This window comes from Megalops cyprinoides, chromosome 3 (assembly GCF_013368585.1).
Source record: "Megalops cyprinoides isolate fMegCyp1 chromosome 3, fMegCyp1.pri, whole genome shotgun sequence".
NCBI classification, from domain to species: Eukaryota; Metazoa; Chordata; class Actinopteri; order Elopiformes; family Megalopidae; genus Megalops; species Megalops cyprinoides.
In genome coordinates this window covers 30186920-30213767 of record NC_050585.1, presented here as the reverse complement: position 1 = coordinate 30213767, position 26848 = coordinate 30186920, and the positions used below count along the sequence as shown (strand labels likewise).

Here is a 26848-nt window from a genome sequence, read left to right as displayed (position 1 = left end):
AATCTGCAAAGTTAACATTGTAACAAACTAGTCCCATATGTTTAGGAATGACTCAAAATTGAGCTGGGCTTTTTCCCACCATCACACTGAATGTCTTAATCATTTACTGATTTTGAATGTGAGTCACTCAGAGTGGCTGCCTGGCCACTCATTTCTGGTTAAAAATGTGCAGTCAATGTGCGGTTGTCCTGTGTGTCTTAATTCTTAGCCCAACAGTGCCCCAACCTCCCCTTGAGTCATGGGAATGAAACTGGGGCATTGTGCAGTGAGTGAAGAGTGTTTCTTTCCATTTCTCTCTCTGCAGGTATACATACAGACAAAAAAGCATGATTAGGCCAGTGTCTTTCACTGAATCATGAATCCTTCTCTCTTTGCTGTTTCTTTCTATACCCAAACGTTTCTCTGCCTTGACATAAAATGGCTTTTTATGCCCCCCCCCCATTCTTGTTGTCTCACCCTGTTTTATAGCCGTGTTCTTTTTGTGAAATCCTCAGAGGATTAGTCTGCATGGGTCAAATAAAAGTCACTGCAGCATATCATGCTGCTAACCTTAATGGCAGAGGGCTGTGTGTCTCCTCTTCCATTTTGCCAAGTCTTACCCTCTCGCTCTCTTTCCCTCTCTGTTTCTCTGCCTGTCTCTTTCTCATTCTCTCCTACTCTATCTCCTCCCCTCTTTTTTTCCACCTTTCTCTGTCTCCCTCCTCTGTACTCACTCTACACCAAAGAAAAAGTCAGCGGGTCAGAGGATGAATGGTTTCCCCGCCAGTAAGGAGGGAATCATGAGATGGCTCCTTGCTCAGTTGCGTGCTGTACAGAATCTGTTCGTCTTCCTCCTTGTGAGCAATTGTGGGCACCCCAATGAGCAACAGGGCGAGGCTGCACTCCAGGAGTGCCACGGTGAAGGCTGGCCTTTGGACAAGGCAGCCCGTCAACATCGGCAGCCCGCTAATGTCGCCCGCCCTTCCATGTCTGAAATAGTCCCACTGAGATGCAGCAAGCACTAAACCGCCTGGGGTCCCCTCCTTCATGATTAACAGTTAAAAATGAGCTCCCCAGATTATTGTATTTCTCAGTTACCGCATGAAAATGCATTACTTTATTGTATCTATTAATTAAAAATGAATCTGTGCTCTCTCTGCTGTTTGAACCCGCTCGACCTGCCGGTAATTGTTTCAGCTCTGAGAGGTGAGCAGGGCCTGTGTAGTTTTAAGCAGAGTCGAGCAGGAAGCCGTTTATTGCTGCTGCAATCCTTCCCCGGGTTCAAACACTGGAGTTAAGTGTGGGTGGTTGGCATCTTGTTCAGAGCTGAACAGTCATTATTGCATGTCAGTCAGCTTGCGATGAAACAAACCTGAAAACTGAAGCAGTCACTGATTCACCCCGCCGTCAGAAATGTTTTGTAAGGAGATTGAGAAAAAAAAAAAAAAAAAAAAAAGTAAAGAGGCTGCCGAACAAAATGTAGTAGACACAGTGTTCCGTGGGGGTAAAACCAGTGCACCTGTCAGCCATGGATGCGTGGCATTGGCTCAGTCTGAGTAATGAAGTCAGTCGGCATGACGCAGATACCAGGAGCGATGGTACAGTAGGTGTTGGTGCTGATGTGGAAATGAAGTGGAGATAAATCACTGGCTGGCATTGTGACAGCATGTTCTAGAATTACCATTTCTTTATTTTGTCGTCACTCTGAGAAGCTCCGTCGCATCACCTTTCAGGTCCACGCTGCCTGCTCTGTGAACATGCAGAGAATTGGAGCTTGAGATGGAGCCATGGCTGTTGAACCTGAGGAAGACCAGCACCATGATTGGCACCACAATGTAGATTTGCCTGGGGATGCCACCGGTGGCATTTTGGTGGAAATCAGTTTCAGTAAGCTAGCAATTCATTTTTGTGTGCAGTTCCACAGGGTGAATAATTCTTTATTGACCAGATCAGCCTTTTTTTTACCTGAGTATTGTAAATCTCTGCTTCTCATCCCAAAAGTCAATGTTATCTCTGGTTGTGTTTAAAAGATTTAATTTTGTGATGGAGCTGTGGTACTGCACTCTTGAAAACTGTTGTCAGTTCGTGCTGACAGATGGGCCTGGTGTGGCTGGGCGCTGCAGGCATGTTAAATCTAGGGTTCCCATGAAAACATCTTTCACCAAGAAAACAGAAGTGCCCAGATGCATCTTAAAGCAGGATGTCAAAAGACTATTTCAGCTGGAGCTTCATATGTGCTTGCTCTTAAAATGGATAGAATTGGGGCCAGTAGAGGTTTCACAGTGTCATTATCACATCAAATCAGGGTTAAATTACGCTGTCTCAGAGCAAATATCAAACAACCCTGTCAGTATGAGTAAGTTTCCGGTGATCTTTTAAAATGTAGTAGTGCCTGGCACAGGACAACATTGAACTGCACAAGCATGTGATATCAGTGCAATAACTTCTTATATGTTTTATGACCATGCAGTAAATGCACAAAGGAGAAAGAGAGGGTCCTAAGCATAGTTTATTGCCCATCAGGAGGAGATTATTTTTTAGGCTTCGTGATCACATTGGATTGATGAGATAAAAAATGTGGTTGTCCATGTCTCCTGTTTGTACCTGTGGATAGGTCATGTATCCAGCACTGCAGAAATTGTGTTACAGTGTGTGGAGACTTGGTATGACAGCAGTCTGTTTTAAAGCGTGCATCCTTTCAGTGCAGACAATAAAACTCCTCTTGTTTAACATCTTTGTCATATCGGTTTCTTAAGACTCATTAGAGCTGTCATTATTGCTCAGTGAATAGGGAGATATGAAGGGGATTCATTTTAACTCTCTGGAAACATTGATCAAAGAGGAAAGGCAGTGGGGACTACTAAAATGGTATGGGGGCTGAGTGCAGTGTTTCCTCTAGCGGTTTTCGTGGGTAGTGGCCGCCATGGTGAAAATGGCAATCACTTTGATTACAGAATTTGGTGCATTTGGGGCCTTTTATGCTTTTGGCATTCATCCAGATGATCCTGATTGCAACGGTGCATCGAACTCACACCAACACCCATTAGGTACTGTGATTGATGCTTGTGTGTTGTGCGGGTAGCTCTGTGCAAGTTAGTTGTCAGCATTCTGAAAACCAGTAGGCTGGGAAATTATGGGAGTGGAGAACAAGTGATTTATACTGCATTGTACCCTTATTTTGTACACGACAATACATCCTCTTAGCATGTCAGTTTTTAGCAAGCGAGATTATAATTAATTATTATTTTTTTGGGTGTAGCTAAAAATACTTCCAAAGCAAGCTATTACAAAACATGAGTATGAATATGTTGTTATAAAGATAACATAATTAGAAGTTTGAGGGTTTTGTAAGCCTCTGAAAATGGGTCATGGCGGCCCCATAATGCAAACACGAGCTGTTAAAAGAAGAGGAATGAGGATATATCTGTGGAAACAAGCAGTTTCTAAGTAGAAACAAGTAGTTTGCAGTTACAGCAAATATATATATGTATGTATACATATAATTATTATAATTATTTCATTTTAAATATATATATAATTATTATAATTATTTCATTTTAAATATATAATTATGTGTGTGTGTATATATAAAATGTGTAGATAGATACATTGTTACATTTGTATTGCATATTAACCCTTTGACCTCCCATCCCTCAATGGCCTCCTTGCAATGACTGCAGCCTCATTATGGCCCCAGAACCCACACCGCCAGGTCAACCCAGAATCATAGAGGATACTCTAGACTATTTCCTTTGGAGATGCTTCAGGACCTTGCACATTATCAGAGCATTTTGTTAGCTAATAATGCACGGTAGAAGGATGTCATCCACAGGGCCATTTTTAACAAAGATGAGGAAACGGACCATGCCACAAAGAGATAAGACACATCATTCGCCTAATTTAATCCTTGTAGACACCCATGGTGCATGAGTGTTCAGCTAGGTTTTTTTGTCTTCAGCCAATTTGAGAATGTCAGCCTTAAATGATTTAAAGGACTCTAAATTAACTCTGACAGATTGTATTGAACAATAATGGTAGATCCTAGAAGTCTTTCAATTAATAGGGATGATGTATTTTGTGAGTGCACTGTGCTGGAGTCAATTGAATGAGTCCTGAAATATGTGTCTGCACATCCCTTTGTCATGAACCGACCCCTGAGTTCACCTGGATATTTTTCAGTGCTGATAATTTTGCCACAATATTGAGTTCATGGCCCAGTGACATAAACTACATAAATTGCATTTAACCCAGGAAACTGTCATTTCGGGTTTTCAAGAGTTTTTACCTATTATCCTCTGTCTTGAAATGGGAGTTTCAATTACCAAAGGTACACTTTTACAGATACGGTCACTGTGATGTGGGTATGTATGTGGGGTATGGGGGGGAGGGGGGGGGGTATCAGGCAGTGAGTAATCATTGCCTATCTTAATGTATGTATCATTCACCATTTTTACTATTTGTGTTGAATTTGGAATGTGTGAAGGCAGCATAAGTTCTTAATGTGTGTTATTGTCCTGTTCTATTGGCTAATGAAAAGGAAATGGAATGTGGGCCAGGGAAGTCTGGGTGTTAGGTTAATGGATGGAACACTGCCGGTTTAGTCAACTTCCTTTTTTAATAACCAGATATTATGCAGAATGATCAAGAGAGCATAGGGGTGCATTTGAGGATTCTTTAGTGGTGCAAAGTCCTCTCCCGAAACAGTTCTGTGTGTCTCTTAATCCCCAAGAAAGCATCACTGCATATATTAATAAGAACACTATTAGCAGTAATTGATTCCAGCCCCATCATCACTAACAAACTACTTTAGAAGTAAATGAATGAATTGTGGCCAGTGTTTATTTGTGCAGCGGCCTAATTATCCAATGATCTCACTTTTGTGTTTGTTTATGCCAAATTACAAATAAATTAGAACGTATTTCAGATGCTTAAAAGGGCTGAATTACGATGGCAGTAGAGGTTTTTTTTTTTTCCTGAGGCCTAACCTATTTGCATAACTAAGAAAGTTGCAGTGAGAACCAAATTAGCCTGTGTTTGCATGTTGTGCTGATGCGTAAATACTGCATGGTTCATAGACCGTAAAAGCTTGAGGGAAGAACAAGCACAAAGAGGAATATGTTTGATTTAATTTTACATCTTTCAGCTGAATTTATTTTCCCTCTGCTTTCAGCACTGTTTGTGAGCTTCAATCTTTTGCGGGTGCGTGCTCCGGGGGCTGAAAGTGGCCACATTTCCATCTTTGAGTTCAGTTCCCTGAACTGCAGCACTGTCTGTAGGACTCTTCACGTCTCGCAACGTGTGCGTGGACAGAGTCATTCTTTGGTGCCCACCCTTACAGCTGAAGAGCACTGCAGCATGATGGAGGGGGCGCGATACAGTGCAGGCTCTTTCCTCAGGGAGAGTGCCACTCAATCAGCCCTCGGGGAGAGCTGGTCACAGAGAGGCTGTGTCTTGAAGAGCTGGCCTCTTTCTCCAGGTGCAGGACACTGCTTTCTGTCATTACCCTGAACCTGGCTGGTCAGCCTCGTGCTCCTCAAACAGTTCAGCCACCGGAGGATTCGGTTCCAAAGGAGCTGAATTCCAAAGGAGCTGATTCAGTTCCAAAGGAGAAAAAATGGCATTGAGCAAGGATGTGTCGGGTAGTCTGGAGGGAGGTGGGAGGAGGCATTTGGAAGAGGAAATGCAGGAGCAGCGGCCTGTGACAGGCAGGTTGCAAGATGCGGCACACGGCTTTAGAGGTCACCATGGAAAGAGAAGGGACAGCGAGGCTTCTACCATGCCTGACCGCTTCCAGGACCGTCGGGACAAAGCAAGCTCTGGGAATCTCTGAAGCACTACATTTGGTGCTGTATTTGGCCATTTGAGATCCATCCTCTCCCTTCTGCTGCCCTTTCCTATCTGTCTGCTCACATATCCTCTGGGCGCTGGAGACTTGCTCCGGCGGCCGCCTTTTCTGCACCACAGCCACACTCTTGTTACCTCTGCTGGAGCTGCACAGTGTAATGTGACTGGAGAACAAGAGCCTTTATGGGTGGAGGGAGAATACACTGGTAAGGGTAGGTGCAACAGAGTGAGGGGGGGCGGGCTGCTGTCAGGTATTCGAGCAGATGGTGCGGCGAAGGCAGCGAGAGTGTAACCTTGGAAACAGTCATGTGACACTTTGTTGATACCCCGTTCACCCTCACCCCCACCCCACATTAAACCAATCGGTAGTTTACAGTTAATAAGTTAATAAGATTGTGGTACAGTCTAGAGAGTTTATGAGTGTTATCTTATTGTGTGTCTGCTCTTTTGTCATGTACATTCAAGCTTGTCATTTGATTGTGCTCATAGAGATATTGTTGTAGCTGCTGGCATGGTGTTAAATTCCATAAACAGGAATATTGTCAAAGTGAAAACTAGGTGTTTGTGAACTTGATTCCCTTTTTGCCTTTTTAGCTGCTTTTGTCACTATTGATTGTCTTTTTTTTTTCCTCCACATTATTTAATACGGACATTAAAGTGTGTCTGATGTCAGCTGTCCTTGTTTGTCTCTTTGCCTCAGTGGCTTGAAGGGAAACGGTCACATCTTTGTCTTCTGAATTCAGCCTCAGAGTGAGTATCTCAAAAGAACTAGGTCACACAGCACTTTTCCACTGCTTTAATGGAAGGAAAGAGATGGCTTTATTAAGGTCGTGATGTTTTTTTCTCAGTAAACAACAGAGTGCTCTCAAGCACTCACATCCAAACATGGTTTGCCTTTCCACCAGGGAGCAGTGTTTATTAAAACAGTTTATTACAGTAGCTTTGTAGCAATTGCGTGTGGTCACCTCAGAGTTCCTCTTCATCTGAGTGTGATGGCTCCGACGGAACGCTCCAAATGTTGTCATAACATTAGACTAAATGGTGGCAGATATCTTTGCGAATTAATTAAAAATGCTTCAGCATGTGCCTGCACTGAATCAAAATTGATGTGGTGGTACAGTGTAGAGAATGGACTGGAATCCCCCACATTCAGCACCTGGTGCTTTTGACTTAAAAACACTCCCTTTTGCTGTAAGACTTCACATAATACTGCCACCATTTCTGCTAATGGTAATAATTATATTCCTGAGAGACACCAGAGGAATTACAAGAATCACTGTCGTATGAGGGGAATCTTGACACCGTGCCCCCGCAGCTCAGCTGAAGCCGGTCCTTACATCAGAATGGCTCGCGTCCAAGGCGTATACTTGTGTTTTGTCACCCTGCCACGGCGGTTTTAATTTCCTCTGCTCTCTGCCAATTTTGCCTCCTCCTGGGGCTCCTAGTGTCTTCCCTAACATAAAGCTGCCATTATAGTTCTCTGAAACGGCCCGACTTCAAGAATTACCAGGACAAAGTGGAGACAGTCTGTGCAGTCTCAACCTTGCCACGTGGGAACACTTTGCTCCGCAGACGTTAACTTCTCCACCCCCGGGCTCCAGTGGGGCCACTTTACGTCGGTGATGGATGGAAATTGTTTTTGCGGTAACAGACCGGAATGATGGACGACAGATGATAGCCACTCCTCCGTTGGTCTGATGACTTTACGAAATCAGCAGTAAACAACCCACGTCGTCTCTCCCCTCTGTGCTGCCCACCGCCGGTGGCGTGATCGGGAATCATCTTGTCGGACGGGTTGTTTGCTTTTAGCGGCCTTGCAAGGTTTGATTCATAGGCAGTCGGCGGCTGCCCTTTCATTCGTCTAATTAGGGAAAGTCATTTGGTATGCCGGAATGGTGTGGAAACATCTGGAGGAAATATAATTGTCTGAGGTCTTTGCAGTACAGTGGAGTTGCGGTCCTGGAACGCTATGTTTGCAATTATCTGTACGGGAATACTCCTGAAATAGACAGATGCAATTTATGATGAGGGTAGGGACGTGATTGCATGCCAGGGGCGAGCTGTAAAACACTTTCTAACTGTGCCTTAAAAAGGTATGGAATATTGGGCCGTGTGCCCTTTGGTGTTTGGCAGCGCCTGCCTTGGGGGCTGTTTCCTTAAAGGTGTCACCACAGCGGGGGAAATCAATTAAGGCAAGCGTGGCCATTCTTCTCAGCTCCTTGTGGAGATGCTGCTGGCCAGGAAAGCAGACCCTTAATCATCATGTGAACCGAGATGCCTCCCGGTGCGGCTGTCAAAGGGCACACCGAAACTGTTTTATACTCCCTCATAAAATGCTTGCTGTTTATTTTGGTCAAGCTGCATTTTCATGGCTGGCATTATTGCTCTGCATTCACGGGACTCAACAGCACTCTGGCCGGGAGACATTAAGTGATCTCTCCTGACTTGCATAAGTCTGTGGTGTCCCAAAATGCCCGTCAGTCCTGTTTAGCACGGTGCTGTTATGGCACCATGCAAGCTCTGTCCTGGAAATAACGCATCTATTACTGTGAGATTAAACATCGTAAATTAATACTGTAATAACTACTTAATACAGAAGTTCAATGCATCCTTAGTTCCAGAATGCATTCTTATTCTGGAAACCCTCTCTGCCACAGTGTGGAGGAGCTCTCTCAGCTGATGCCAGTTACTCCAGGACCATAGAGAATAGGGCCTCTAATACCGAGTGAGGAGTTGAGGCCGGAAGCAAGTCAATGGAGAAAGACCGAAGGGGAACTGCAGCATAGGCAGTTCTGCTGTAATTCAGTAAGGCTTTGCATTTTCTTACGGCCAGATAGGCAGATGATACTGCCCAGTGCCTCAGGAGTGGGAGAACATGGGATCTGAGGAGCCAGCACAGCCAGTCTCAGCTCATTGAGGGAAGCTTCAGGACATATTAATGCAACGGCACTTACATTTACATTGCATTTACATTTATTCATTTGGCAGATGTTTTTATCCAAAGCAACTTACAAGTGAGGCAGAGTACAAAACAAGCAAAAAGCCGTATAAGGAGTCAACAATATTAGAAGTGCTGCATGACTGTTGCTGCATGAGTGTTTCAGTAGTTGGCCAGACAAGGTACAATTTACGCAGTTGGTTCACACTTAAGTGGAATTGTAATGTGTTTTCATGGGTTTGTCATTTACACAGCTACAGATGCAGTCATAACGTTTCAGTTCTTCACGGGGGGGTGTCCACACCTATGATTGAATCCCTTTGACTAAATTAAGCCAAAACGCCATCGGAGCAGAGCAGTATCTTTTGCATCTTCAGTATTTTTGAGTGTCGTTTTGTTAAGCTGGGTATAACATTTGTCATGTACATTTCAGTGGAGCTCTACATGGGCCTGTTCTCTGAGAAAGGTCAGTAATAGAATCACTGTGTTGATGAGATGAAATGCCAGCTCAGGTTCTGGTGGTGTTGACACTTTGCGCCATTATGGGGGTCACTTCCTTTTCTTTACTACCTATAAATAAGGCTTACACAGTACCACAGGTATAACTGGGAACTAAGCATAAATTTAGTCTTCAGTTCTTCTTTTAAGTCTTCAATTAAACTTGATCTCACCTGGCAAGACATTAGGATTTTTTTAAACGTTATTTTTTACTTATTTATTTTTATTTGGAGCCCAGACTGTATCTGTTGCAAGAAAGCTTAACAGGAAAGTACTCACCTTCACATGGAGATCTTACATAGTAACTGCCACATTTCACTTTTATCAGTTGGCGTTAAATATTTTTGGGTCCTTTTTTCCTTTAACCAGATTATTACTTATTAAGTTTCCTAAAGAATTTCACAGGATCACTCCACAATTATGAGCAGCACAAAACTGTGACACAGCTGGCAACAAGCGTTGTGTCACTTGTTTTAACTGCAGTCTACCTGAACTGGAAGCACTCTGGTTATCAGCAAAGTGACTCCTGCTCTCAACACCGGCATTTGCGTGCACCTTCAGACAGCTTCAAGTGCTGTCTTTCAGCTTGCCTCCCTACCACTCAGTATAAAAATAGAGCACAGCGACCCTCTGACCTCGTCTCAGGAGTGCTGGCCAGGGATCACGTCATGCTTAGTTGTATTGTTTTATGCCTATTCATATGTTTAATCCTGTTATTGCTTTTAGTGTTTCCAAACTTACCCTGCACATTGAGATGTAGAGAAATGGAGTAACTAATTCTGGGTTTCATTTTTAATCTCTTAAGTATTTTTGGCACCCTTGTCCTTCATATTTTCTTAGGATTTTACAAAATGACTAACTTTATATTCAGCAATCCAGGAAGTGTGTAATTAAAGCCTGATGCTGACCCTCTCTACTGTAAATTCTCAAAGCAGGATTGAGGCGTGCTGAGGATCTTCGGGGTCTGCGCTTATGTGCGGTGACATATTTGCAATGGTCTCAAAACCAACTGGGAATCTTCATTACCTCAGCTATGCTTTATGTATTTCTTTACTTTGCTTGTGAAAAGGATACTTGTTATTAATCTGTGGGCAGGCTTTGTCCTTAAAACTTTTACTTTAAAGTTTAATTTTTCTACAATTTTCGCTTCATCAAAGGTCAATTTGAGATGGGGATGTCATTACTGTATGCTATATTTGACACACTTTACAGAAGAGTTGGCATGACTGTAACAGTGTGTTTCCCTGAACTGTTTGTTTGAATTCTTTCCCCCTCTTTATCAGCCTTCACATGCAAAAAGAATTAACAAGTGCTAACAGCTGGGAATGTATAACTAGCTTAATGTACGCTAACAGATGGTTATTTCACCTCACTGCATTTCTGGAACTGATCTGCATCGCTGAGTCTGAGGGAGGGGAGTGCTTTGCATGGATCTTGTGTCCAGCAGTTCTAATATTTACTTAAAGTCAGAGTTCAGCTGAGGGGTCCCTCTAGGAAATGTAAAGCGTCACAGTATAGAATCCTTCGCTAGATCTCATTCCTTATTGTAGAGGGTGCTTTCCTTTGTTGTCTTCTGTCACGATATTTTTCAGCTCCGGGTCCTGAGGGAACACATTGTAAGCTTGTTTTTGTTCCAGCTGCGTTTAATTAATTAGTTTTGTTTGAGGTTTTCTTTGAATACAGATATGTTTTCACAGTGTCTTGGCAGTTCTTATAATGTATGTGCTACATGAAAGAAACGTTTTGTAGAAGGTGCTTTTGTTTGCGCACAACTGGCTCAGTGAAGCTAGTCAGAATTAGTTCTTGGCCTGAAAATGTGTAGTTGAACAGCTAATATATCTTATTTAGATACATTGAATTTCACTGTACTGTTTGTAGACACACATGAACAGTATGAAATAAGTTGAATATTTAACATATCTTTACTTGTGTCTTTCTGTTAGCATAAACATCTTTCCCAATACAAATTTCTTTCGCAAGGGACCAACTGCAGTGATGTCTAACTATAAACCCATGGAGTTTGACATCATCAGAAAGGTTTCTACAGTTTTTCCTGTTTTCTAGTCTGTACATGTTGCATAATAAAACACAACTTTAGATTGGCGTCTTGATGAAACATGGCTTAACTATTAGTTTCTTACAGAGCACCTTAATGGCCAATGAAAACTTTCCCTAAATATAATTTTCTGCTTTTTATTACCAAAGGGTTGAAAAACCATGATCCAGTGTGATGGAATGTTAGAAGCTTGTTTTCAGATGAATAATCCTGTCCTCTTGAGCGTTACCAGGGAACATGAAATGATGGTGATCATGACTCAACCTTTTTTTTTATCTTCACTCTGCGTCAGTGAGTCAATAGTTTTGTTTTGTGAGGTTGTGGGACCTCAAGACCCCTGGAGGGGAAAAAAGCTTAACACAAAAAGTAGAGTATTTCAAGAGAGGTGAAAAAATGATGTCTATCATGGTACTGCCACTAGCCACTCAGTTTCTGGATGGGTGATTGATGCCATAGCCAGAGGTAAGGTCTATGGCCTGTGGCTCCATTGTGGGCTGACTGAGCCCTGGCCTGAACATCTGTGCAATTACTAGCACAGTGTCCACTCATCTTCATCTGTCTTCTTCTCTACTGCACACATTTCCCAGTCTCTGCTCTGCTGTGTTCTTGAAATATACTTCTTCACCTCTGCTTATGTGCTTGTCCTGGCTATTGATACCACATCCGTGGAGCTCTCTTCACACTTTTAAATCAGAACCCTGCTTTGCTAAATTACTTCCACTGTGCTGGAAACACCCCCATCCCCCTTGTCCCTGCATAACAAATGCATCCATCAGGTTCTTGACTCAACAAGCCCACCAGTACATTAACACCTTTGCATGTGACAAAATACTGTGTGATCACTGCAGGGGTTTTGGGGCTTGCTTTAAGAGTGGAGGGCCTGCAGGAGAGGAGGGTCTTTTGAGGAAAATGATTTCTTCAAGGGAAGGATGCATTCAGCTCTCCCCTGTGCTGCTAATGTCCCTCAGGAGTGCCAGATCTGATAGGAGGCTCCTGTTTGTCTGCGTGATGATTGCCGTGCTCATCGCCGTAGAAACCCGTCAAGGAGGGCACCCCCGCAGAGTTGACAGCGTTGATCAGATATACCTCTCCCCTGAATGGAGGAATGTGACAGCCATCGATCGCCATACCGCGCGTCCCCACAGGAAGGTCCCAAACCGCGTCTGCTGAAATGGAAGACGCAGGTTAATTATAGACATTAAAAAGGGCCGTCCGCCTGAGGTTTAGTAAAAGCATATTTACTGTAGCCTGAAATAGCTTCAATGCAGCAGGCTCTTTCCTCTGAGAGGGTTTTTGACTGGGAGAAGGAGCCTCTCCCTTGTGCTGTCCCCCTTGAGTAGTCTGATTCATAAGATGTTTTCAGTTACATTTTAACATTTCTTGATATGGAAAATAAAACAAGTAGGGCTTGAGCCCAGGCCCAGATTTACTTTTGGTGGGGCATCTGTAGTGCAAGACTAATTTTTAAGTCAAAGCTGATGTCTCAGGAAGAGGTCATTTCATTTCCCCACATTAAATAAAGCCTTTGAGATGCAAATTAACACCTCAGAATGAACAGGGTGAGCTCAGTTTAGGTGAGGAGTCATCTTGGTTAATTTGCACACAAAGACAACAAAACCTACATGCTTTGAAAGTCATGTCAAAAATAGATTGCAGCACAGAGAATAAGCAATTACAGTGTTGTTTCTATCTCTCCTCATCCCACCTCCTTCGTCCTCCCGTTCTGATCTGACATCCATCTTCTCAGAGTCACAATTTGCAATCAGTGTCTCAGCAGGTTTCAGGTCTCCCTCTTAAGTGCATTGTTGTCCCGGAATTGAAGCTTGTCCTTATTTATGCAGTGGATGGGACTGAACTTTAGGATTGCACAACTGGGTTTCCCCACGCGGATGAGACTGAGAGGACATTCGTGCGGCCACAAATCATATCTCGCACACGGGAGACTACATGGAGATTACTTCCAGCCAGGAAAAAAATGTGATAATTTACCAGCCGTTTTAAGAAAGCTGTGCTCGGAAGGAAGTCTAGGCGGTATGGTAACGTAGCCTCAAGCGAGATCTGTGTTTGAGTGTTTTTTAAAGTGAAGGAGTGTGCCTACACATTTTGAAAGCATTTGGATTAGCAGACCGTTGCACTTTTTTTCAGGTTGAGGGAAGACGCCTCAGCTCTGATTCCAGAAAAAAAAATTATGATTGAGGCAGAGCAAGCAGACAGAATGAATCCTCTGCCTTAAAAGAAAGGAAATGTTCTTTGAAAAGATGAACAAGAGAGCTGCAGTGACACAGCACCTGCACTGAGTTTGTATGAGAGAAATGTTGCAACAGTGGCAGCAGGACATTATCACACTAGATGAAATCCCAAATTCCATCGTGACAGCTGAGCGTTTAATCTTGTTTACACTGCGGTGAACAGACACATCGTTAGAGGCTTGATTCTCCATGTGAACTGTTTGTTTAAATCCCCTGTGCAAGGCGGTGTTTGCTTATCAGTGACCCGTCCCGCTTTAATTCAGATGTTAGATACATGCACAAAAATTCTTTTCCCCCCAGGCCATTAGAGGGACAATGGATTAAAGGTCATCGACCTTTCATATCAGGTCCTCACTGCTCAGGTACTACATCCAGCCAAGGACTCAGCTTCCAAGGCACTGGAGACTTATCTGTCAAATCAAATAAACAAATGCATTAAAGGCATCTTAACTACATAGGCTTCACCCCACATCACACCCTAGCATTCTATGCTAGCAAGTATGTTTGGCCGTCAAGTATGTTCACATATGATAGCACAGATGGTGTAGTATGCTTGAAAGTACCAAGATGCCATACTACAGTGGCCAAAAAATAAGAATGTTTCAGCTGTACATTATCCAAGAAGTGTTTCGTGTTTCCTGTCCCAGAATTCATAGCAAAATAAAAGGGATGGGGCTTGTTGGTGGAGTTCACTATAGGATAGTGGCAGATAATCTGAACTGTTGTACAGAGCCAATGTACAAGCAGGTAGGTGGCAGACAACCATTTATTATTTAGTATTTAGAAAATATTACATTTATTTTCAAGCTGCGTTACCCTAACATTGTATGCTATCATGGGATTTGGGACAAAGCCATTGGTAGCTCACTGAGTGCAGTGAGATGTAGATTTCTGGCCTAAAAGGCAGCTGTTGGGTTGACTTCACTCCAAGGCAAATCCCATAAACATGACAGATGGATGTGGCAAAATCTTATTCCATCACTAATAAAGGCTTGTCCTACACTGAGTTAATGGTCCTTTCGTTCACCATGTGGCAGCACACTGTATTGTTGTGACAAGCAGTGTACCAGTACATTCTATTTCAGACAATAACAAGAAACGCTGTTGGGAGGCTGCATTTAAAGAGATGCTATAAATTCTTAATGAATCTGTATAACTGACAACCTGGTAACACTGGTAATTTTTCTGAATGTGGACCCATATCACCCTTCAGTCTCAGCTTTTTAGTCTTTTAATTTTCCAGCAGTCTGTAAATTTTAACAAATGTGAAAGATAGAGGAATGTAACCTATGCATATAAAAGCCAAATCCACTCGATCATACAGTTCATGGGTCCAGTTGTTAAGTGTCTGCCCCTCCCAACCCCAGGGAAGGTATCAGGGTCATCGGTGTGGGATAGGGAATATGGAATAAGGCATAAAAACAGGTGTATGATGGATGCATTGTCTGGTGAAGTAAGATGAAAGCACTCAGGTCAGTGTCCACCTCTTTTAACTGTTGATATCTTTTGAAGTTACATGGTGCTTAATTAATAGAACAACAATAACAAAATAAGTCATTTGTTGTTCTGTTTTTATCAGTAAAATCTGTTGCCTCATAACATGTGCTTACATTTGTGTTTGTTTTTTTTTTAAGTATTAGTTTGCTCCTCTGGTGTTAACCCCCCCCCGATCGAGTTGCGCTCTGGTTGGGTTGGGTAATAGAAGAGTTATCACCTTCGTGCTGGGTTCCATTCGGGTATTTTCATTTCTGGACCGTGCAGACCCTTAATTCAAGTAAAGTCTCAAATCCAGTGAGGAAGTGGGCTTGAGACTTTCCTGTTTGTTTATTAACTTTTGACTCAAGAATATAGTGAATAAACGCAGTGAGTTGAAAATAATACATAAAAAAACAGCATCTGTAGTGTGGTAAATATGTTGCTCAGTAAATGTACTTAAAGGCCTTAAGTGATGTTATTTTGTTAGTCAAAGATTTTATGGAATTATGTGCTGTACAACCTCCAAAGAGGGCAATTATTCAACACTTCAAAACAATGAAGTCAATGTAAGATCTTTTTCTCTCTGCAGTCTCATTAATCTCCCCACAGTTGCCTCTCTTCACACATTGTTTATGTATTGTTTTCTTTGTTCAGAGTCAAACCCACAACCGCAGCTGAGTCCACAGTGTGTTTAATATTGCAGAATTGACATTACGCATTCTTCTGATGAAGCATGCCTGCATGTTTGTTACTACTTGCATGGAAATGATGCTGAGATGGAACTGTTCATATGGGGCTGGCCACAGGACATGTCTAGCAGTGCATTCAGGGACAGAGGAGAGGAAATTGATTCTTCATTCTTTGGTCTTGAAGATGGGGATGATATTCTTGTCTGTTCTCATTTGTCTTTAGAAGCCTTTATCGGACAGACGGATCATAGGCCTAAAAGCTGCACACATGCAACACTCACACACCTACAGGAATCCACATATTTTTATGGACCATTTTATCATTATAACTTCACAAATGTTGTGTCCCTGGAGAGATCCTGGCTTTTTTGGGGGCAGTGTAAGCTGATTAGACAGTAAGCGAAAGATTCATTAGTTGTGTTTAATGGAATTGAAATGAGTGGTTGGGAGATTTAAATAAATTAACCTTCAGTGAATCCCCTGAGAGCTGCTGGGATGACAGAGAGGGCGAAGATGAATTTTCTCCTTGTCACTGATGTAATGAATACCGATTACATTAGTTTTCCACCGAATGTGTTATCATTTAACCCTGGACAGAACCTGTTGCTTGTACCACAGCTTTCCAGATAGACTGGCTTTGATCTCTACTTCTGCCAAAAAAAAAAAAAAAAAACATGAGTCAAGAAATTGCATTGACCTTATTCGCTAATACAGGAGGAAATGATTATTAATAACTGTTGAATTAACCAGCAGCAGACAGGTGACTAGCAGTTTAGAGCTCATTATAAGTGAATCTACTTGAATTTTTAGACAAACAAGATAATTAATTGTTTTAGATGAGTACGCAAACGTGTGGTTCTTGAAAGGGCAAAGCAGAAGGACAGATTAAGGTGACAGAGTGGGAAATGTTTGTTTTTAAGTTTCTCTTTAGATCAAATTAAATGTAATTCTTGCATTCGGTATGTATACCAGACTAGTGGTGGTACTCCATCTCATTCCGGGCAGTAGTGTGTCATAGTGGTAGGGAGCAGGAATCTTTTTGCTGCTGGTTTGATTTCCTACTGGGGAACTGCTGTTGTACCCTCAAGCAAGGCACTTAACCCAACATTCTCGGTAAAATACTCAGTTGCATAAATGGGTAACGTGGAAAAAATGGTATGTCAGTCACTCTGAATAAGACTCGGCAAAGCAAATAAAGTCACATAATGTAATTCCATGTCTTTGTTCTAGCCTATTTTTTCTTATTGGTGTACAGTCAGCCTTGTCGCACATTCCCTTTAAACGCCAGTTACTTTCCTACCTTATAAAATTCATTCGGCCCACTGCCTTTTGCCACCTCCACCCAAAAGCCTCTCACATGGCACCCCTCGGGACACTCTGAGTAGGGAAGAGGTGTGACGGTGGGTGCGGGATCGAATGTCACTCTGCAACACCTCCTCTTGCTCCCTTTTTATCAGTGCTGGAATGATCGAGAGCGGGCTGATGAGAGGCGGGGGAGATGTGATCTGCCTTCATTAGGACACAAAGAGAGGGGTGCAGGCTCGCCCGAGAGGGTCGGCTGGGGTCATTCACGCCGGCCCCCTCCCACTCGCGCCGCTCTCCACTCCAAAGGCACAACAAAGGGAGCGCTTTGCCCCGGCTATCGTGTCCATCGCGTCAAGCCCGCGCCTCGAGCCAATCACGGCTGGTATCGGGGAAACCTTTTCTCAAATGCCAGCAACGAAAGGCCTTCCGCAAGAGAATAATAGGACAGGAGTCCTTTGATATTTTGGGCGGTGCTCAAAGTGCCTGTGGAAGAAAGGTGCACACCCACGTGTGTGTGTGTGTGTGTGTGTGTGTGTGTGTGTGTGTGTGTGTGTGTGTGTGTGTGTGTGTGTGAGCGCGCGCGCGCGCGCATGAGTGTTATTCTTGAGAGGACTCCACTGGCAGAGAAGGTGGCCTCTCTGGGCCATTCTGGCAGTGCTGGTCGGATGGTGCACGGCTTCGGCCCCTTCAGCTCTCACTCTGGAATGCAAAGATGACAGGCCCGCATGGCTGAGGCCTCCAGCGGGCAGAATTCTGCCTTGATCAGCTAAAGCTGGCGCTGCTAAACAGCGGCGTTCCCCCGCCCGTAGACGGCAGACACCTGTCAGCAGCAGAGTGACACACCGGCGAGTGGCAGCTCCAACGAGGCCGCAGGAGCTGGTATCTGCCAACGCCCTGACGGCTGTCTTCGATCCGTTTTCCTGCTCGACGGGCCTCTGCTTCTACGTATTTTCCACAGATATTTGTCCACAAGCATCAATGGCTGGATTCTCAAAGCATGCGCGGAGGCTTGAGCACAGGCAGCACAGATTAACCTCGGCTTGCTTGGATGTGCAAATATGCCGCCAAATCGACTGGTTTCGGCTTTGCCCTTCTGATCAGTACATATAATTGATATAAGTAGGAAATCCCTGTGGATGCCTGACTTAAAATCTGCCCAATGTAAACCCTTAAAGCCAGTGCTACAAGATGGCACCTGTTGGCAGAGATGGAGCAATTGAATTGCTTCACATGTTTAATGCTTTCAAACCAATTCATTTGCCTTAGTCTGTACTGCCTCTGTGGCTGGAGGGGGAGCTTCACTGAATTAATCTGAATTCCAGGGGCTAAGGTACTCAGGGGGGCTAACAGATCCTTTTAGCTCTGGCATCCTGCACATACTCCTTTTTGCTGAATATGGCTGCAGGGGTCTGTCCTTACATCTACAAGTGAGCCTGCATACCTTAAAAAAAGATTAATGAATTCATTCTCTAGAAGAGGAATTCATGTATGTATTAGTGACTGCTAGTTACCTGAAAAATAAAGGTTGCATACTGTGCAAAATGTCCCTATTTGGCAATTTGAATTCTATGTATTGATTTATTTTCGTTCTAGTACAATAACTTAGTGACACCCATGTACCCCTCCGACCCACCATTCAAAGCCTGTGATCATGAGGTCTTCATGCCTTTTGCTCTGGTACACTACCTATAGGTTAAATATAGCTGCCTCACCCTCACGCCTCTTCAGTAGCATATACACTTGGCAGTAGGTGAAAAGCCATGTTAATGAGCCCATAAGGATTCTCCAGACAACTTGCATATCTGTGCTGACTTGATAATCCGAATCAGTCAGACACCTTGTTTATTCGGTGGCTGGAACATCAATCTCTGTCCAAGGTCAGTTTGCCAATATGTAAGACAGGGTCAATGCCAGGACCTTAAGGGTAGATTTTTTCCATTTGTTTGTTTTTCACACAGCATGCCCTTTTAATTGCTCTCCTGTTGTTCTGTGTCTGACGTTGCCTTCTAACCATGTGACTACATTTCATCACCAAACTCGAAGGCATTTGTGGAGTATAGCTTGTGCTTTTAGCTAAATTTAGACCTGCACACCCCAGTGAGCCTGCTGTCAGCACACAGGGGAATGCCAGAGCTGTGTCACTTGACCTTGGGGAAAGTTAGGTGGCGTGTTGGATTGCAGGAGTGGCCATTATTTATTTAGCGTTGTGTATACTCACAGTCAACATGCTAGTCTGTATGGATCTGAAACCTAGACTCAACCAAATGGAGTGTTTTTAATATATATATACATAACCATGCAGTTTGCTATAAAGCTGTATTGCGTTCTGGGGCCTTGAGTTATGGCATACAGGTGACCCCTGGTTGACTTCCCAAGATTCAGTAAGAGCAAGGCTGTTCTCTGGTCTCTGGTGCCAAAGTGTGAAAGACAGTTTAGCTTTGGATTGTATGGGATGTTGCAGGGGTTGAAAATAGCAACATATTTCAACTTTAAAAAGAGCAATGTTTACTTCAAAAGGAAATGTTTGCACATTTCTGTTTGAAAAATAATCATGTCTGTTAATCGAAGATGTTCTAAAACTGCTGTCTTATTTTTTAATGTAACTTCAAGGTTAGAGTGATACTCATTAAACAGCAATCACTGAATATGCTGTAAATGGAATTCAGATGCATGTGAAATAATTTGTCTGCATGGTCATGGTGTGGGTCAGCAAATATCAAGACCTATTAGAAAAGGAGTGGGTCGATATGTACAGGGTCAAATTGGCATGGCTATTTGAAATGCTGTTTTAATATTGGAAGGTATATAGCACTGGCTGTAACAGGGGAGGGTGTTTTAAGGATTTGTGTACATGATTCAAATAAAACATAAAAGTCAATCTAAATGTGATTGTCTGTTCGCAGAGTTCATGGGCCTGTGGAATGTTGAGTGATGGACCAATAGGAGGTTACCCTGCAGGAGTGGAACTTGTGCTGTGTGAAAGCCAGGGAGTTTTTGAGCTGATTTGCGAAATGCAGGCAGTGTCTGAAATACTCTGCGGTTTGCAGGACTGGGTGGGCCTGTGTTGTCTGTGTCGTGGGGAAGCTGAAAGCCTCCTGGCTCATTTCCTGTAATAGGACAGAATTAGGGTTTTATGATTCCCTTGACAGTTTTCCGGAGCTTTAATGTTTAACCCTAGTTTTTTCCGCCCTTAATTCCTTCAAAATAAAAGGAGAAAAAACATTGGCCGCAACCTAGTTATATAAAAAACTGTTTTAAGCTCTTTGATTCACAGGCTGTGGAATAGGCTGCTGTGGCATGTATTTTCACATTTTTGGTAGGTTGTTAAAACAAACACTTGTTGATTTTTAAATCAGTATTGAATTAAATGAAGCTGGCCACTTCTTGGTTCAGATTGGAAACCTTTGAATAGTATTAATGCTTTTTCCACTGGTGTCTGTGCAGATACTTTTGTTTGTTGGTTTGTTTTTGGAGCATTGCTGATTCCTGCAGTATTGATGTGTGTTTATTCTTGCAAGAGTATCTCTCTGTACATCTGTGGGATGCCATACATGTTTATAATTATGCCTAAAAATATCAGCAAGTCAGTGTTCCCTTAAGCTAATGGCAATCTGCTGTTGAGAGCCTTTGAGTCAGAGGTGACTGACTCCAGTTCAATACTGCAGTGTATTTTTCTTGAATCCATTAGCTACCATTTTCATCCAAAATCCAGCCTCACCCGAGTTCTCAGTTCTCTAAGACAGCCTATTGTCTAAGAAAGAATAAAGGAGCCATTTAAATGAATCTGGGCACTCGTGCGGTAAGTATTTGTGACGCACGTGGTGTGGCTGTTTGTTACCATGAAATGGATTCTCTTTTCTGTGTTGAGTTGTTTTTGATGCACGGGGATGATTAATGGTCCAACCTCCTTCTCCCACTTTCACAAACAAACACAGCCTCCCTTTTAGGCTCCTTCCAAATGGATATCTTTTATGCGCTTCCTGAAGTGGCACCTTTCTTGAAGGAGTCATGTAAATGTCACAACTTAGGCTGGTTTGGGCAGCACTTCTGGGGTTGGGGGGAGACCGAAAACTGTTGTATCAACAGTGCTGCATACAGTGTGTTCCTGGAGCACTCTTTCGTGTGTCACCTTGCATGTGTCTTTAACAACGCTGCTGTGCGTTTCCCATCAGGGATGCTTTAATCATCCCGGGAACCCCGTCCCTTTCCTTTTAGTTGGATTTGCAATTCCTTGCACGCCCCAAGAATGGAAAGGCTGGCTCGCGTTGCTCGCCGCGGGGGCTGGAGGAGGGTGGCGGAGTCTCCATTTGCACTGATCAGAGGCCGGCTCGTGTCAGTGGTGCCATGATGTGATGGGCATTGATCTGTTCCCTGCTGCTTGGCAGAAGACCCTGGAGCACCAAACCCCTCCACATCACTCAGCTTCATACTCACAAAGGGGACTCGTCTGGGGTTTCCTCTGAGCTCGCACACCTGCTCAAGTCCTTCTTCCCCACAGGCCTATCTTCAGCCGTACAGGCTTCTTATCGTCGACATTGGAGCAACCTCAGGTCTGCAGTGGACGTAATGCTCCTAAAGCCCATTGTTCCTTGAGCTAGCTCTCCATCCCCATCACCAGTAATCGTCTACATTAAACAGAGAATGATTGACTTTTGGTCCCTGTCATGAATCCTTTAAGTTATTTTTACGCCCCACCAGGGAATTAAAAACGTGTATTATTTTTTTGAATTGTCTTCACACTTTCCGGTCTATAACAGGGGAGCTTATACATGGATTTGATAAAACCTGATGCAAGTCTTGTCCTTGCTAATCCCCAGAATCCCTCTGACTTGTGAGTCAAAAAGTCAACATCCACAGTCAATGAGGCTCATTTTTGAAGTTTCTAACTTAGCCAGTTATGCATGGATTTTGGTTAAACTTGACCTGTGTTGTCATTTCTGTCACTAAGATCCATTTTTATGTCATAGGATCAACAATAAGGTCCCAGAGGCTCCTATTCATACTTTTTTTCTACATATATTTACATATATACTGTATATACATTATATATATATGGACAAAAGTATTTGGCCACACCTGTTAATTATTGAAATCAGGTGTTTCAATCAGACCCATTGCCACTGGTGTATAAAATCAAGCACCTAGCCATGCAGTCTCCATTTGCATTTGTGATACAAATGGGTCGTTCTGAAGAGCTCAGTGACTTCAAGCGTGGTACTGTGATAGGATGGCACCTTTGCAATAAGACGGTTCATGAAATTTCATCCCTGCTGGATATTCCACGGTCAACTGTAAGTGATATTAGTAGAAAGTGGAAGCATTTAGGAACAACAGCAACTCAGCCACAAAGCGGAAGACTGCGTAAAATCACAGAGCAGGGTCAACGACTGCTAAGGCGCATGGTGCGTAAAAGTCGTCAACGCTCTGCTGATTCCATAGCTGAAGAGTTCCGAACTTCCACTGGCATTAATGTAAGCACAAAAACTGTGCTGGGAGCTTCATGGAATTGGTTTCCATGGCCGAGCAGCTGCATGCAAGCCTCACATCACCAAGTCCAATGCCAAGCGTCGGATGGAGTGGTGTAAAGCACACCGACACTGGACTGTGGAGCAGTGGAAACGTGTTCTGTGGAGTAACGAATCACGGTTCTCTGTTTGGCAGTCAGATGGGTGGGTCTGGGTTTGGCAGATGCCGGGAGAATGTTATCTACTTGACTGCATTGTGCCAACTGTGAAGTTTGGTGGAGGAGGGATAATAGTATGGGGCTGTTTTTCAGGGTTTGGGCTAGGCCCCTTATCTCCAGTGAAGGGCAATCTTATGCTTCAGCATACCAAGACATTTTGGACAATGCTATGCTTCCAACTTTGTGGCAACAGTTTGGGGAAGGCCCTTTTCTTTTCTAACATGACTGTGCCCCAGTGCACAAAGCAAGGACTATAAAGACATGCTTTGATGAGTTCGGTGTGGTAGAACTTGACTGGCCCGCACAGAGCCCTAACCTCAACCCCATCGAGCACCTTTGGGATGAACTGGAACGGAGATTGCAAGCCAGGCCTTCTCGTCCAACATCAGTGCCTGACCTCATAAATGCTCTACAGAATGAATGGGCACAAATTCCCACAGAAACACTCCAAAATCTTATGGAAAGCCTTCCAAGAAGAGTGGAAGCTGTTATAGCTGCAAAAGGGGGACCAACTCCATATTATATGTCATTTAGCCAATACGTTGCTTTTATTGACAGATAATAAATTAATAACTGACTGTTGTCATTGAACAACAGTTAGACAACTTTGTTTTTCTGTCCTTCACATTAATTTGAAATGTGTAGAGTTAAAATAGAAGAAAAAATATTTGATTTTTATTTTAGTTTAGTATTTTAGTTCTAATTATGTTGATTTCATACAGATGTTCCCAGGAGAAATTCATATACTATGAATGTGGCACTTGATATGCACAATCTGTGTTTACATTTACACTTCCTGCCATGGTCATTGAACGCTTCCCTAACATTTTAAACATGCAAGATATTCACCAAGCAGCATTATTGATCTGCATGCTTTCCACCTGTGTGTACTGTTACGGTGACCTGCAGGCTTTTAGATGAGCAACGTGGAGCAGGCGGCTCCCGGGCAGCTTTCACCATCCTAAATCAATGAGGCACAGGGGAGGCAAAGGCGAGAGAGTTACGTTAGTACAAAGCAAGCCTCCTGGAGAAAATGGAAGGATTTTGCTTGGTTCAGAAAGTCGCTGCCATCCTGGCAATCTCATGAAAGTTCTGGTACCCTCAAAACTGCCCTGGTGTTATGGCCCTGTTACTTTTATGGGTGTCCAGGGATCTTCGCCATTAGCATTCCTCGGTCAGTGGTCAGTGATCTGCCACTTACGCATGCCATGCATCCCTGGAGGAGTGACTTCTCCGGAATTCATGCATGCCCCAGGCTCCGTCTTGAGGAGCTCTATCGCTCAGCCCTGCGCTATATTCTAATGTATATACCGCTGATGTGGTTCTTTTTCATTCACTCACCTCACAATTATCTGCTCCCATTTGGTAGTTATGCTTTTATATTTTTGGTTCTGTCCTGCTCTCCATCAGTTTCACAGAAACATGCAGTCGTTTTGCTCAAAGCTTGACCATATGCCGTTCACTTAAACAAATCGTCCATCACTTGTGTGTGTGTATGTGTATGTGTGTGTGTGTGTGTGTGTGTGTGTGTGTGTGTGTGTGTGTGTGTGTGTGTGTGTGTGTGTGTGTGTGTGCGTGTGCGCAAGGGGTACCATTTGATTTCACATCAGGAGCCACAACAAAGTTCTCTGGACTGCCACAATGAGAAAGAAGAAAATGAACAAAGGAAAGGTTTCATATATCTTTCTTAGTGGTACTGCTTTTGTTCTGCAGCAGGAAATGTGGTATCACTGTGACTGCTACTATTGCATTTTTGTTTTTTATTTGTTACCTTTACCCTATTTCTTAGTAGACAGACTTTAGATTAATATATATCTGTCACAGGGCTTTTCTGTTCTCTCTTTTCTACCATTTTAGAGGGGCAGCAGAATTACAGTTAGAATCGGAAATCTAATTTATTGGCCAGGGTTAGTGCAGAAGGAAATCACTTCCTTTCATTTTAACGCTTTCTCTAGTTTCTCATTCCTTGTTGTCGCTTTGCATCTTTTAAAATGTCCTGTAATATCCCTAATGGATGCTCATCATTACAAAGCCTGGAGAACAGAAAAGTGGTTATAATATTTCCGTGAGCTTAAAAAAAAACATGAAATTGTGAAGGAAGGTCAGTGACCGAAAGCAAAAAATTAAAGCAAAAGGAGGGGGGATGAAGAGGAGAGTGAAATGGAAAGACAGTTGTATGGCGAAGCAGTCCATTCAGTTGCTCCGTCAGACACATCAGTGTAATGGAGGGGAAGTGAGAGAAACACACCAGCAAATTGCCTACGACATTTAGAATTCCCTCTGTAAACACATTAGGGAATTGCTCGTCTTTGGGAGCGGAGATGGAGAAATACTCTGCAAAATATAGCCTTTGCGCATCCATAAATGCATGAGACTTGTTTTATATCTGCTTTGGAGTCTGTTGGTTTATTCACGCTGTTTGCAGAATCACTAAAGCCCCTTTTTGAAAGGACACACTCCAATGTTTGAAATGCCCCAGCCCGGCGACATCTATTTATTTATTAACTTTACATTGTAGACAGCTGTTTTTTATCCCTTTTAGAGTGTGTCAGAATAGCGTTCCTTATTTTCAGTTACCATGGCCATTTTGACATCTAGTATATTTTTATCTGACTGGCACTTACCAACCAAAATGAGAGATAAATTAATTAGCACTCAAAGCAGCTTTGGTTATTCACTTTATTTTTTGCCAAACTTTATTTATATTTATTACTAATTACAAGCATTCACTAATAACTGGCTAATGTTCTATAACTTTACAGTTAAGCCAGGGTGTTTTGTTTGCATGTATGGTGGAAAGGTACTGTGATGAAAAGTTTTCCAAATAACCCAGTAAGCACTTAATATATTTTTAACAGATGTGTTTAAGTCCAGGTCAGAATCTGTGCTTCTCACATCCTTTTATTTTCCAATATCTGTGCTCATATTGCTTGATATATAATGTGTTGGGCATATGCAGAGGAATACTCAGCATCTGCATGGCGAAAAAATAAGAAAACAATGTTCTGAAGACAAGGCACAGCAGTGTAACGTGACCTCTGAAAGCCTGCTGGCAGCTGGTTGTATTATTCCACCACTTGATCTACGCTTTCACTCACTGAATCATCACAGGAGAACCGGCTTCACTATCTCATTTACACAAGTTTGCCTGCCAAGGATTTATTCAAACTCAAACAAGGGCATGATATTTGTTTCATTGTTTAGACGTTTTTTTTTTTTTTCCCCTCCCACTGTTGGGAACAATTTGTCATGCAGTTCATTCCATTACAGGGTTATTATAAAACTCCCCTGTGATTGAAGATGCTGTATTGTAACTTTCCAAGCAGAGGGAGGATCGAGCCAGCCTCTGGAGGCAGAGCAGTCAGGAGATCCAATCGTCTTGTCTTCTGGGCACAAGCTGTGCTGCTGTGCTAAGGCAGCATCCGCCAGGAACCGATCTCAGCTCTGCCGATGGGGCAAGATGCAGAAGATTATGCCATTCCCGACGAGGCCTCGCTCCCGCTCCATGCGTCCCTTCCCATCTGGCGGGGAAGAGAGTGCGCTCTTATATTATCTGGCTTTGCTTTATTTTTTTGGAGCAGACCTTAGCAAAACAAATGTAAATCCGGAGACGTGCCGTTTCATCAAATCAAGTCCTGTCTCTGTCTGTCCTTGTGCTAAATTGATCGCTGGCTTGGGGCTCCTCACCAATAAAGACATTTTTGATAATGGGATCATTTTCATTGTCTGTTTATGAACTAATGGCAGCTTTCATGTTCACAATCCCATTCTTGTGTGTTTCAGAACAAAGAAGTGCATTGGAAAAAGTGGAAACATTGAATTATAAAGAGCTCAGAAAAGCTGCTTAATCTCCGCCTTTTTTCATAGAATTGCTCTAGCAAGCTGCTAGCCACTCTCATGCAATAGGAAGAAAGCACACATTTAATGGAAGGCTTCATTACTTTTTTTTGTAGGATTGAACCCACTCCCCTTTGATCCAGCCACCAACAATGAACCTCTTCAGTTCAGCAACTCCAGTGGGCCCCTGGTGACAGATTGTCCACTGGAGAACGGAGCTGAGAACAGCAAGAAGAGGAAGAGACCGAACCTGCCCCCAGGTAGGAAAATAAAAATCTCATCAGTGCTAAGGGA

At 43.1% G+C, this 26848-nt stretch overlaps 1 protein-coding gene across 5 annotated transcripts in view; it reads left to right on the top strand.

Annotated features, from left to right (window-relative positions):
• LOC118775440 (ecto-NOX disulfide-thiol exchanger 2-like) overlaps positions 1-26848 on the top strand; it is a 170702-nt gene that overhangs the window by 67807 nt on the left and 76047 nt on the right. For all 5 annotated transcript variants that reach the window (XM_036525357.1, XM_036525360.1, XM_036525358.1 and 2 more), the window contains one exon: positions 26671-26814. In XM_036525357.1, coding sequence (XP_036381250.1) covers positions 26671-26814 — 144 coding nt within the window. The remainder of the gene's footprint in view (positions 1-26670; positions 26815-26848) is intronic.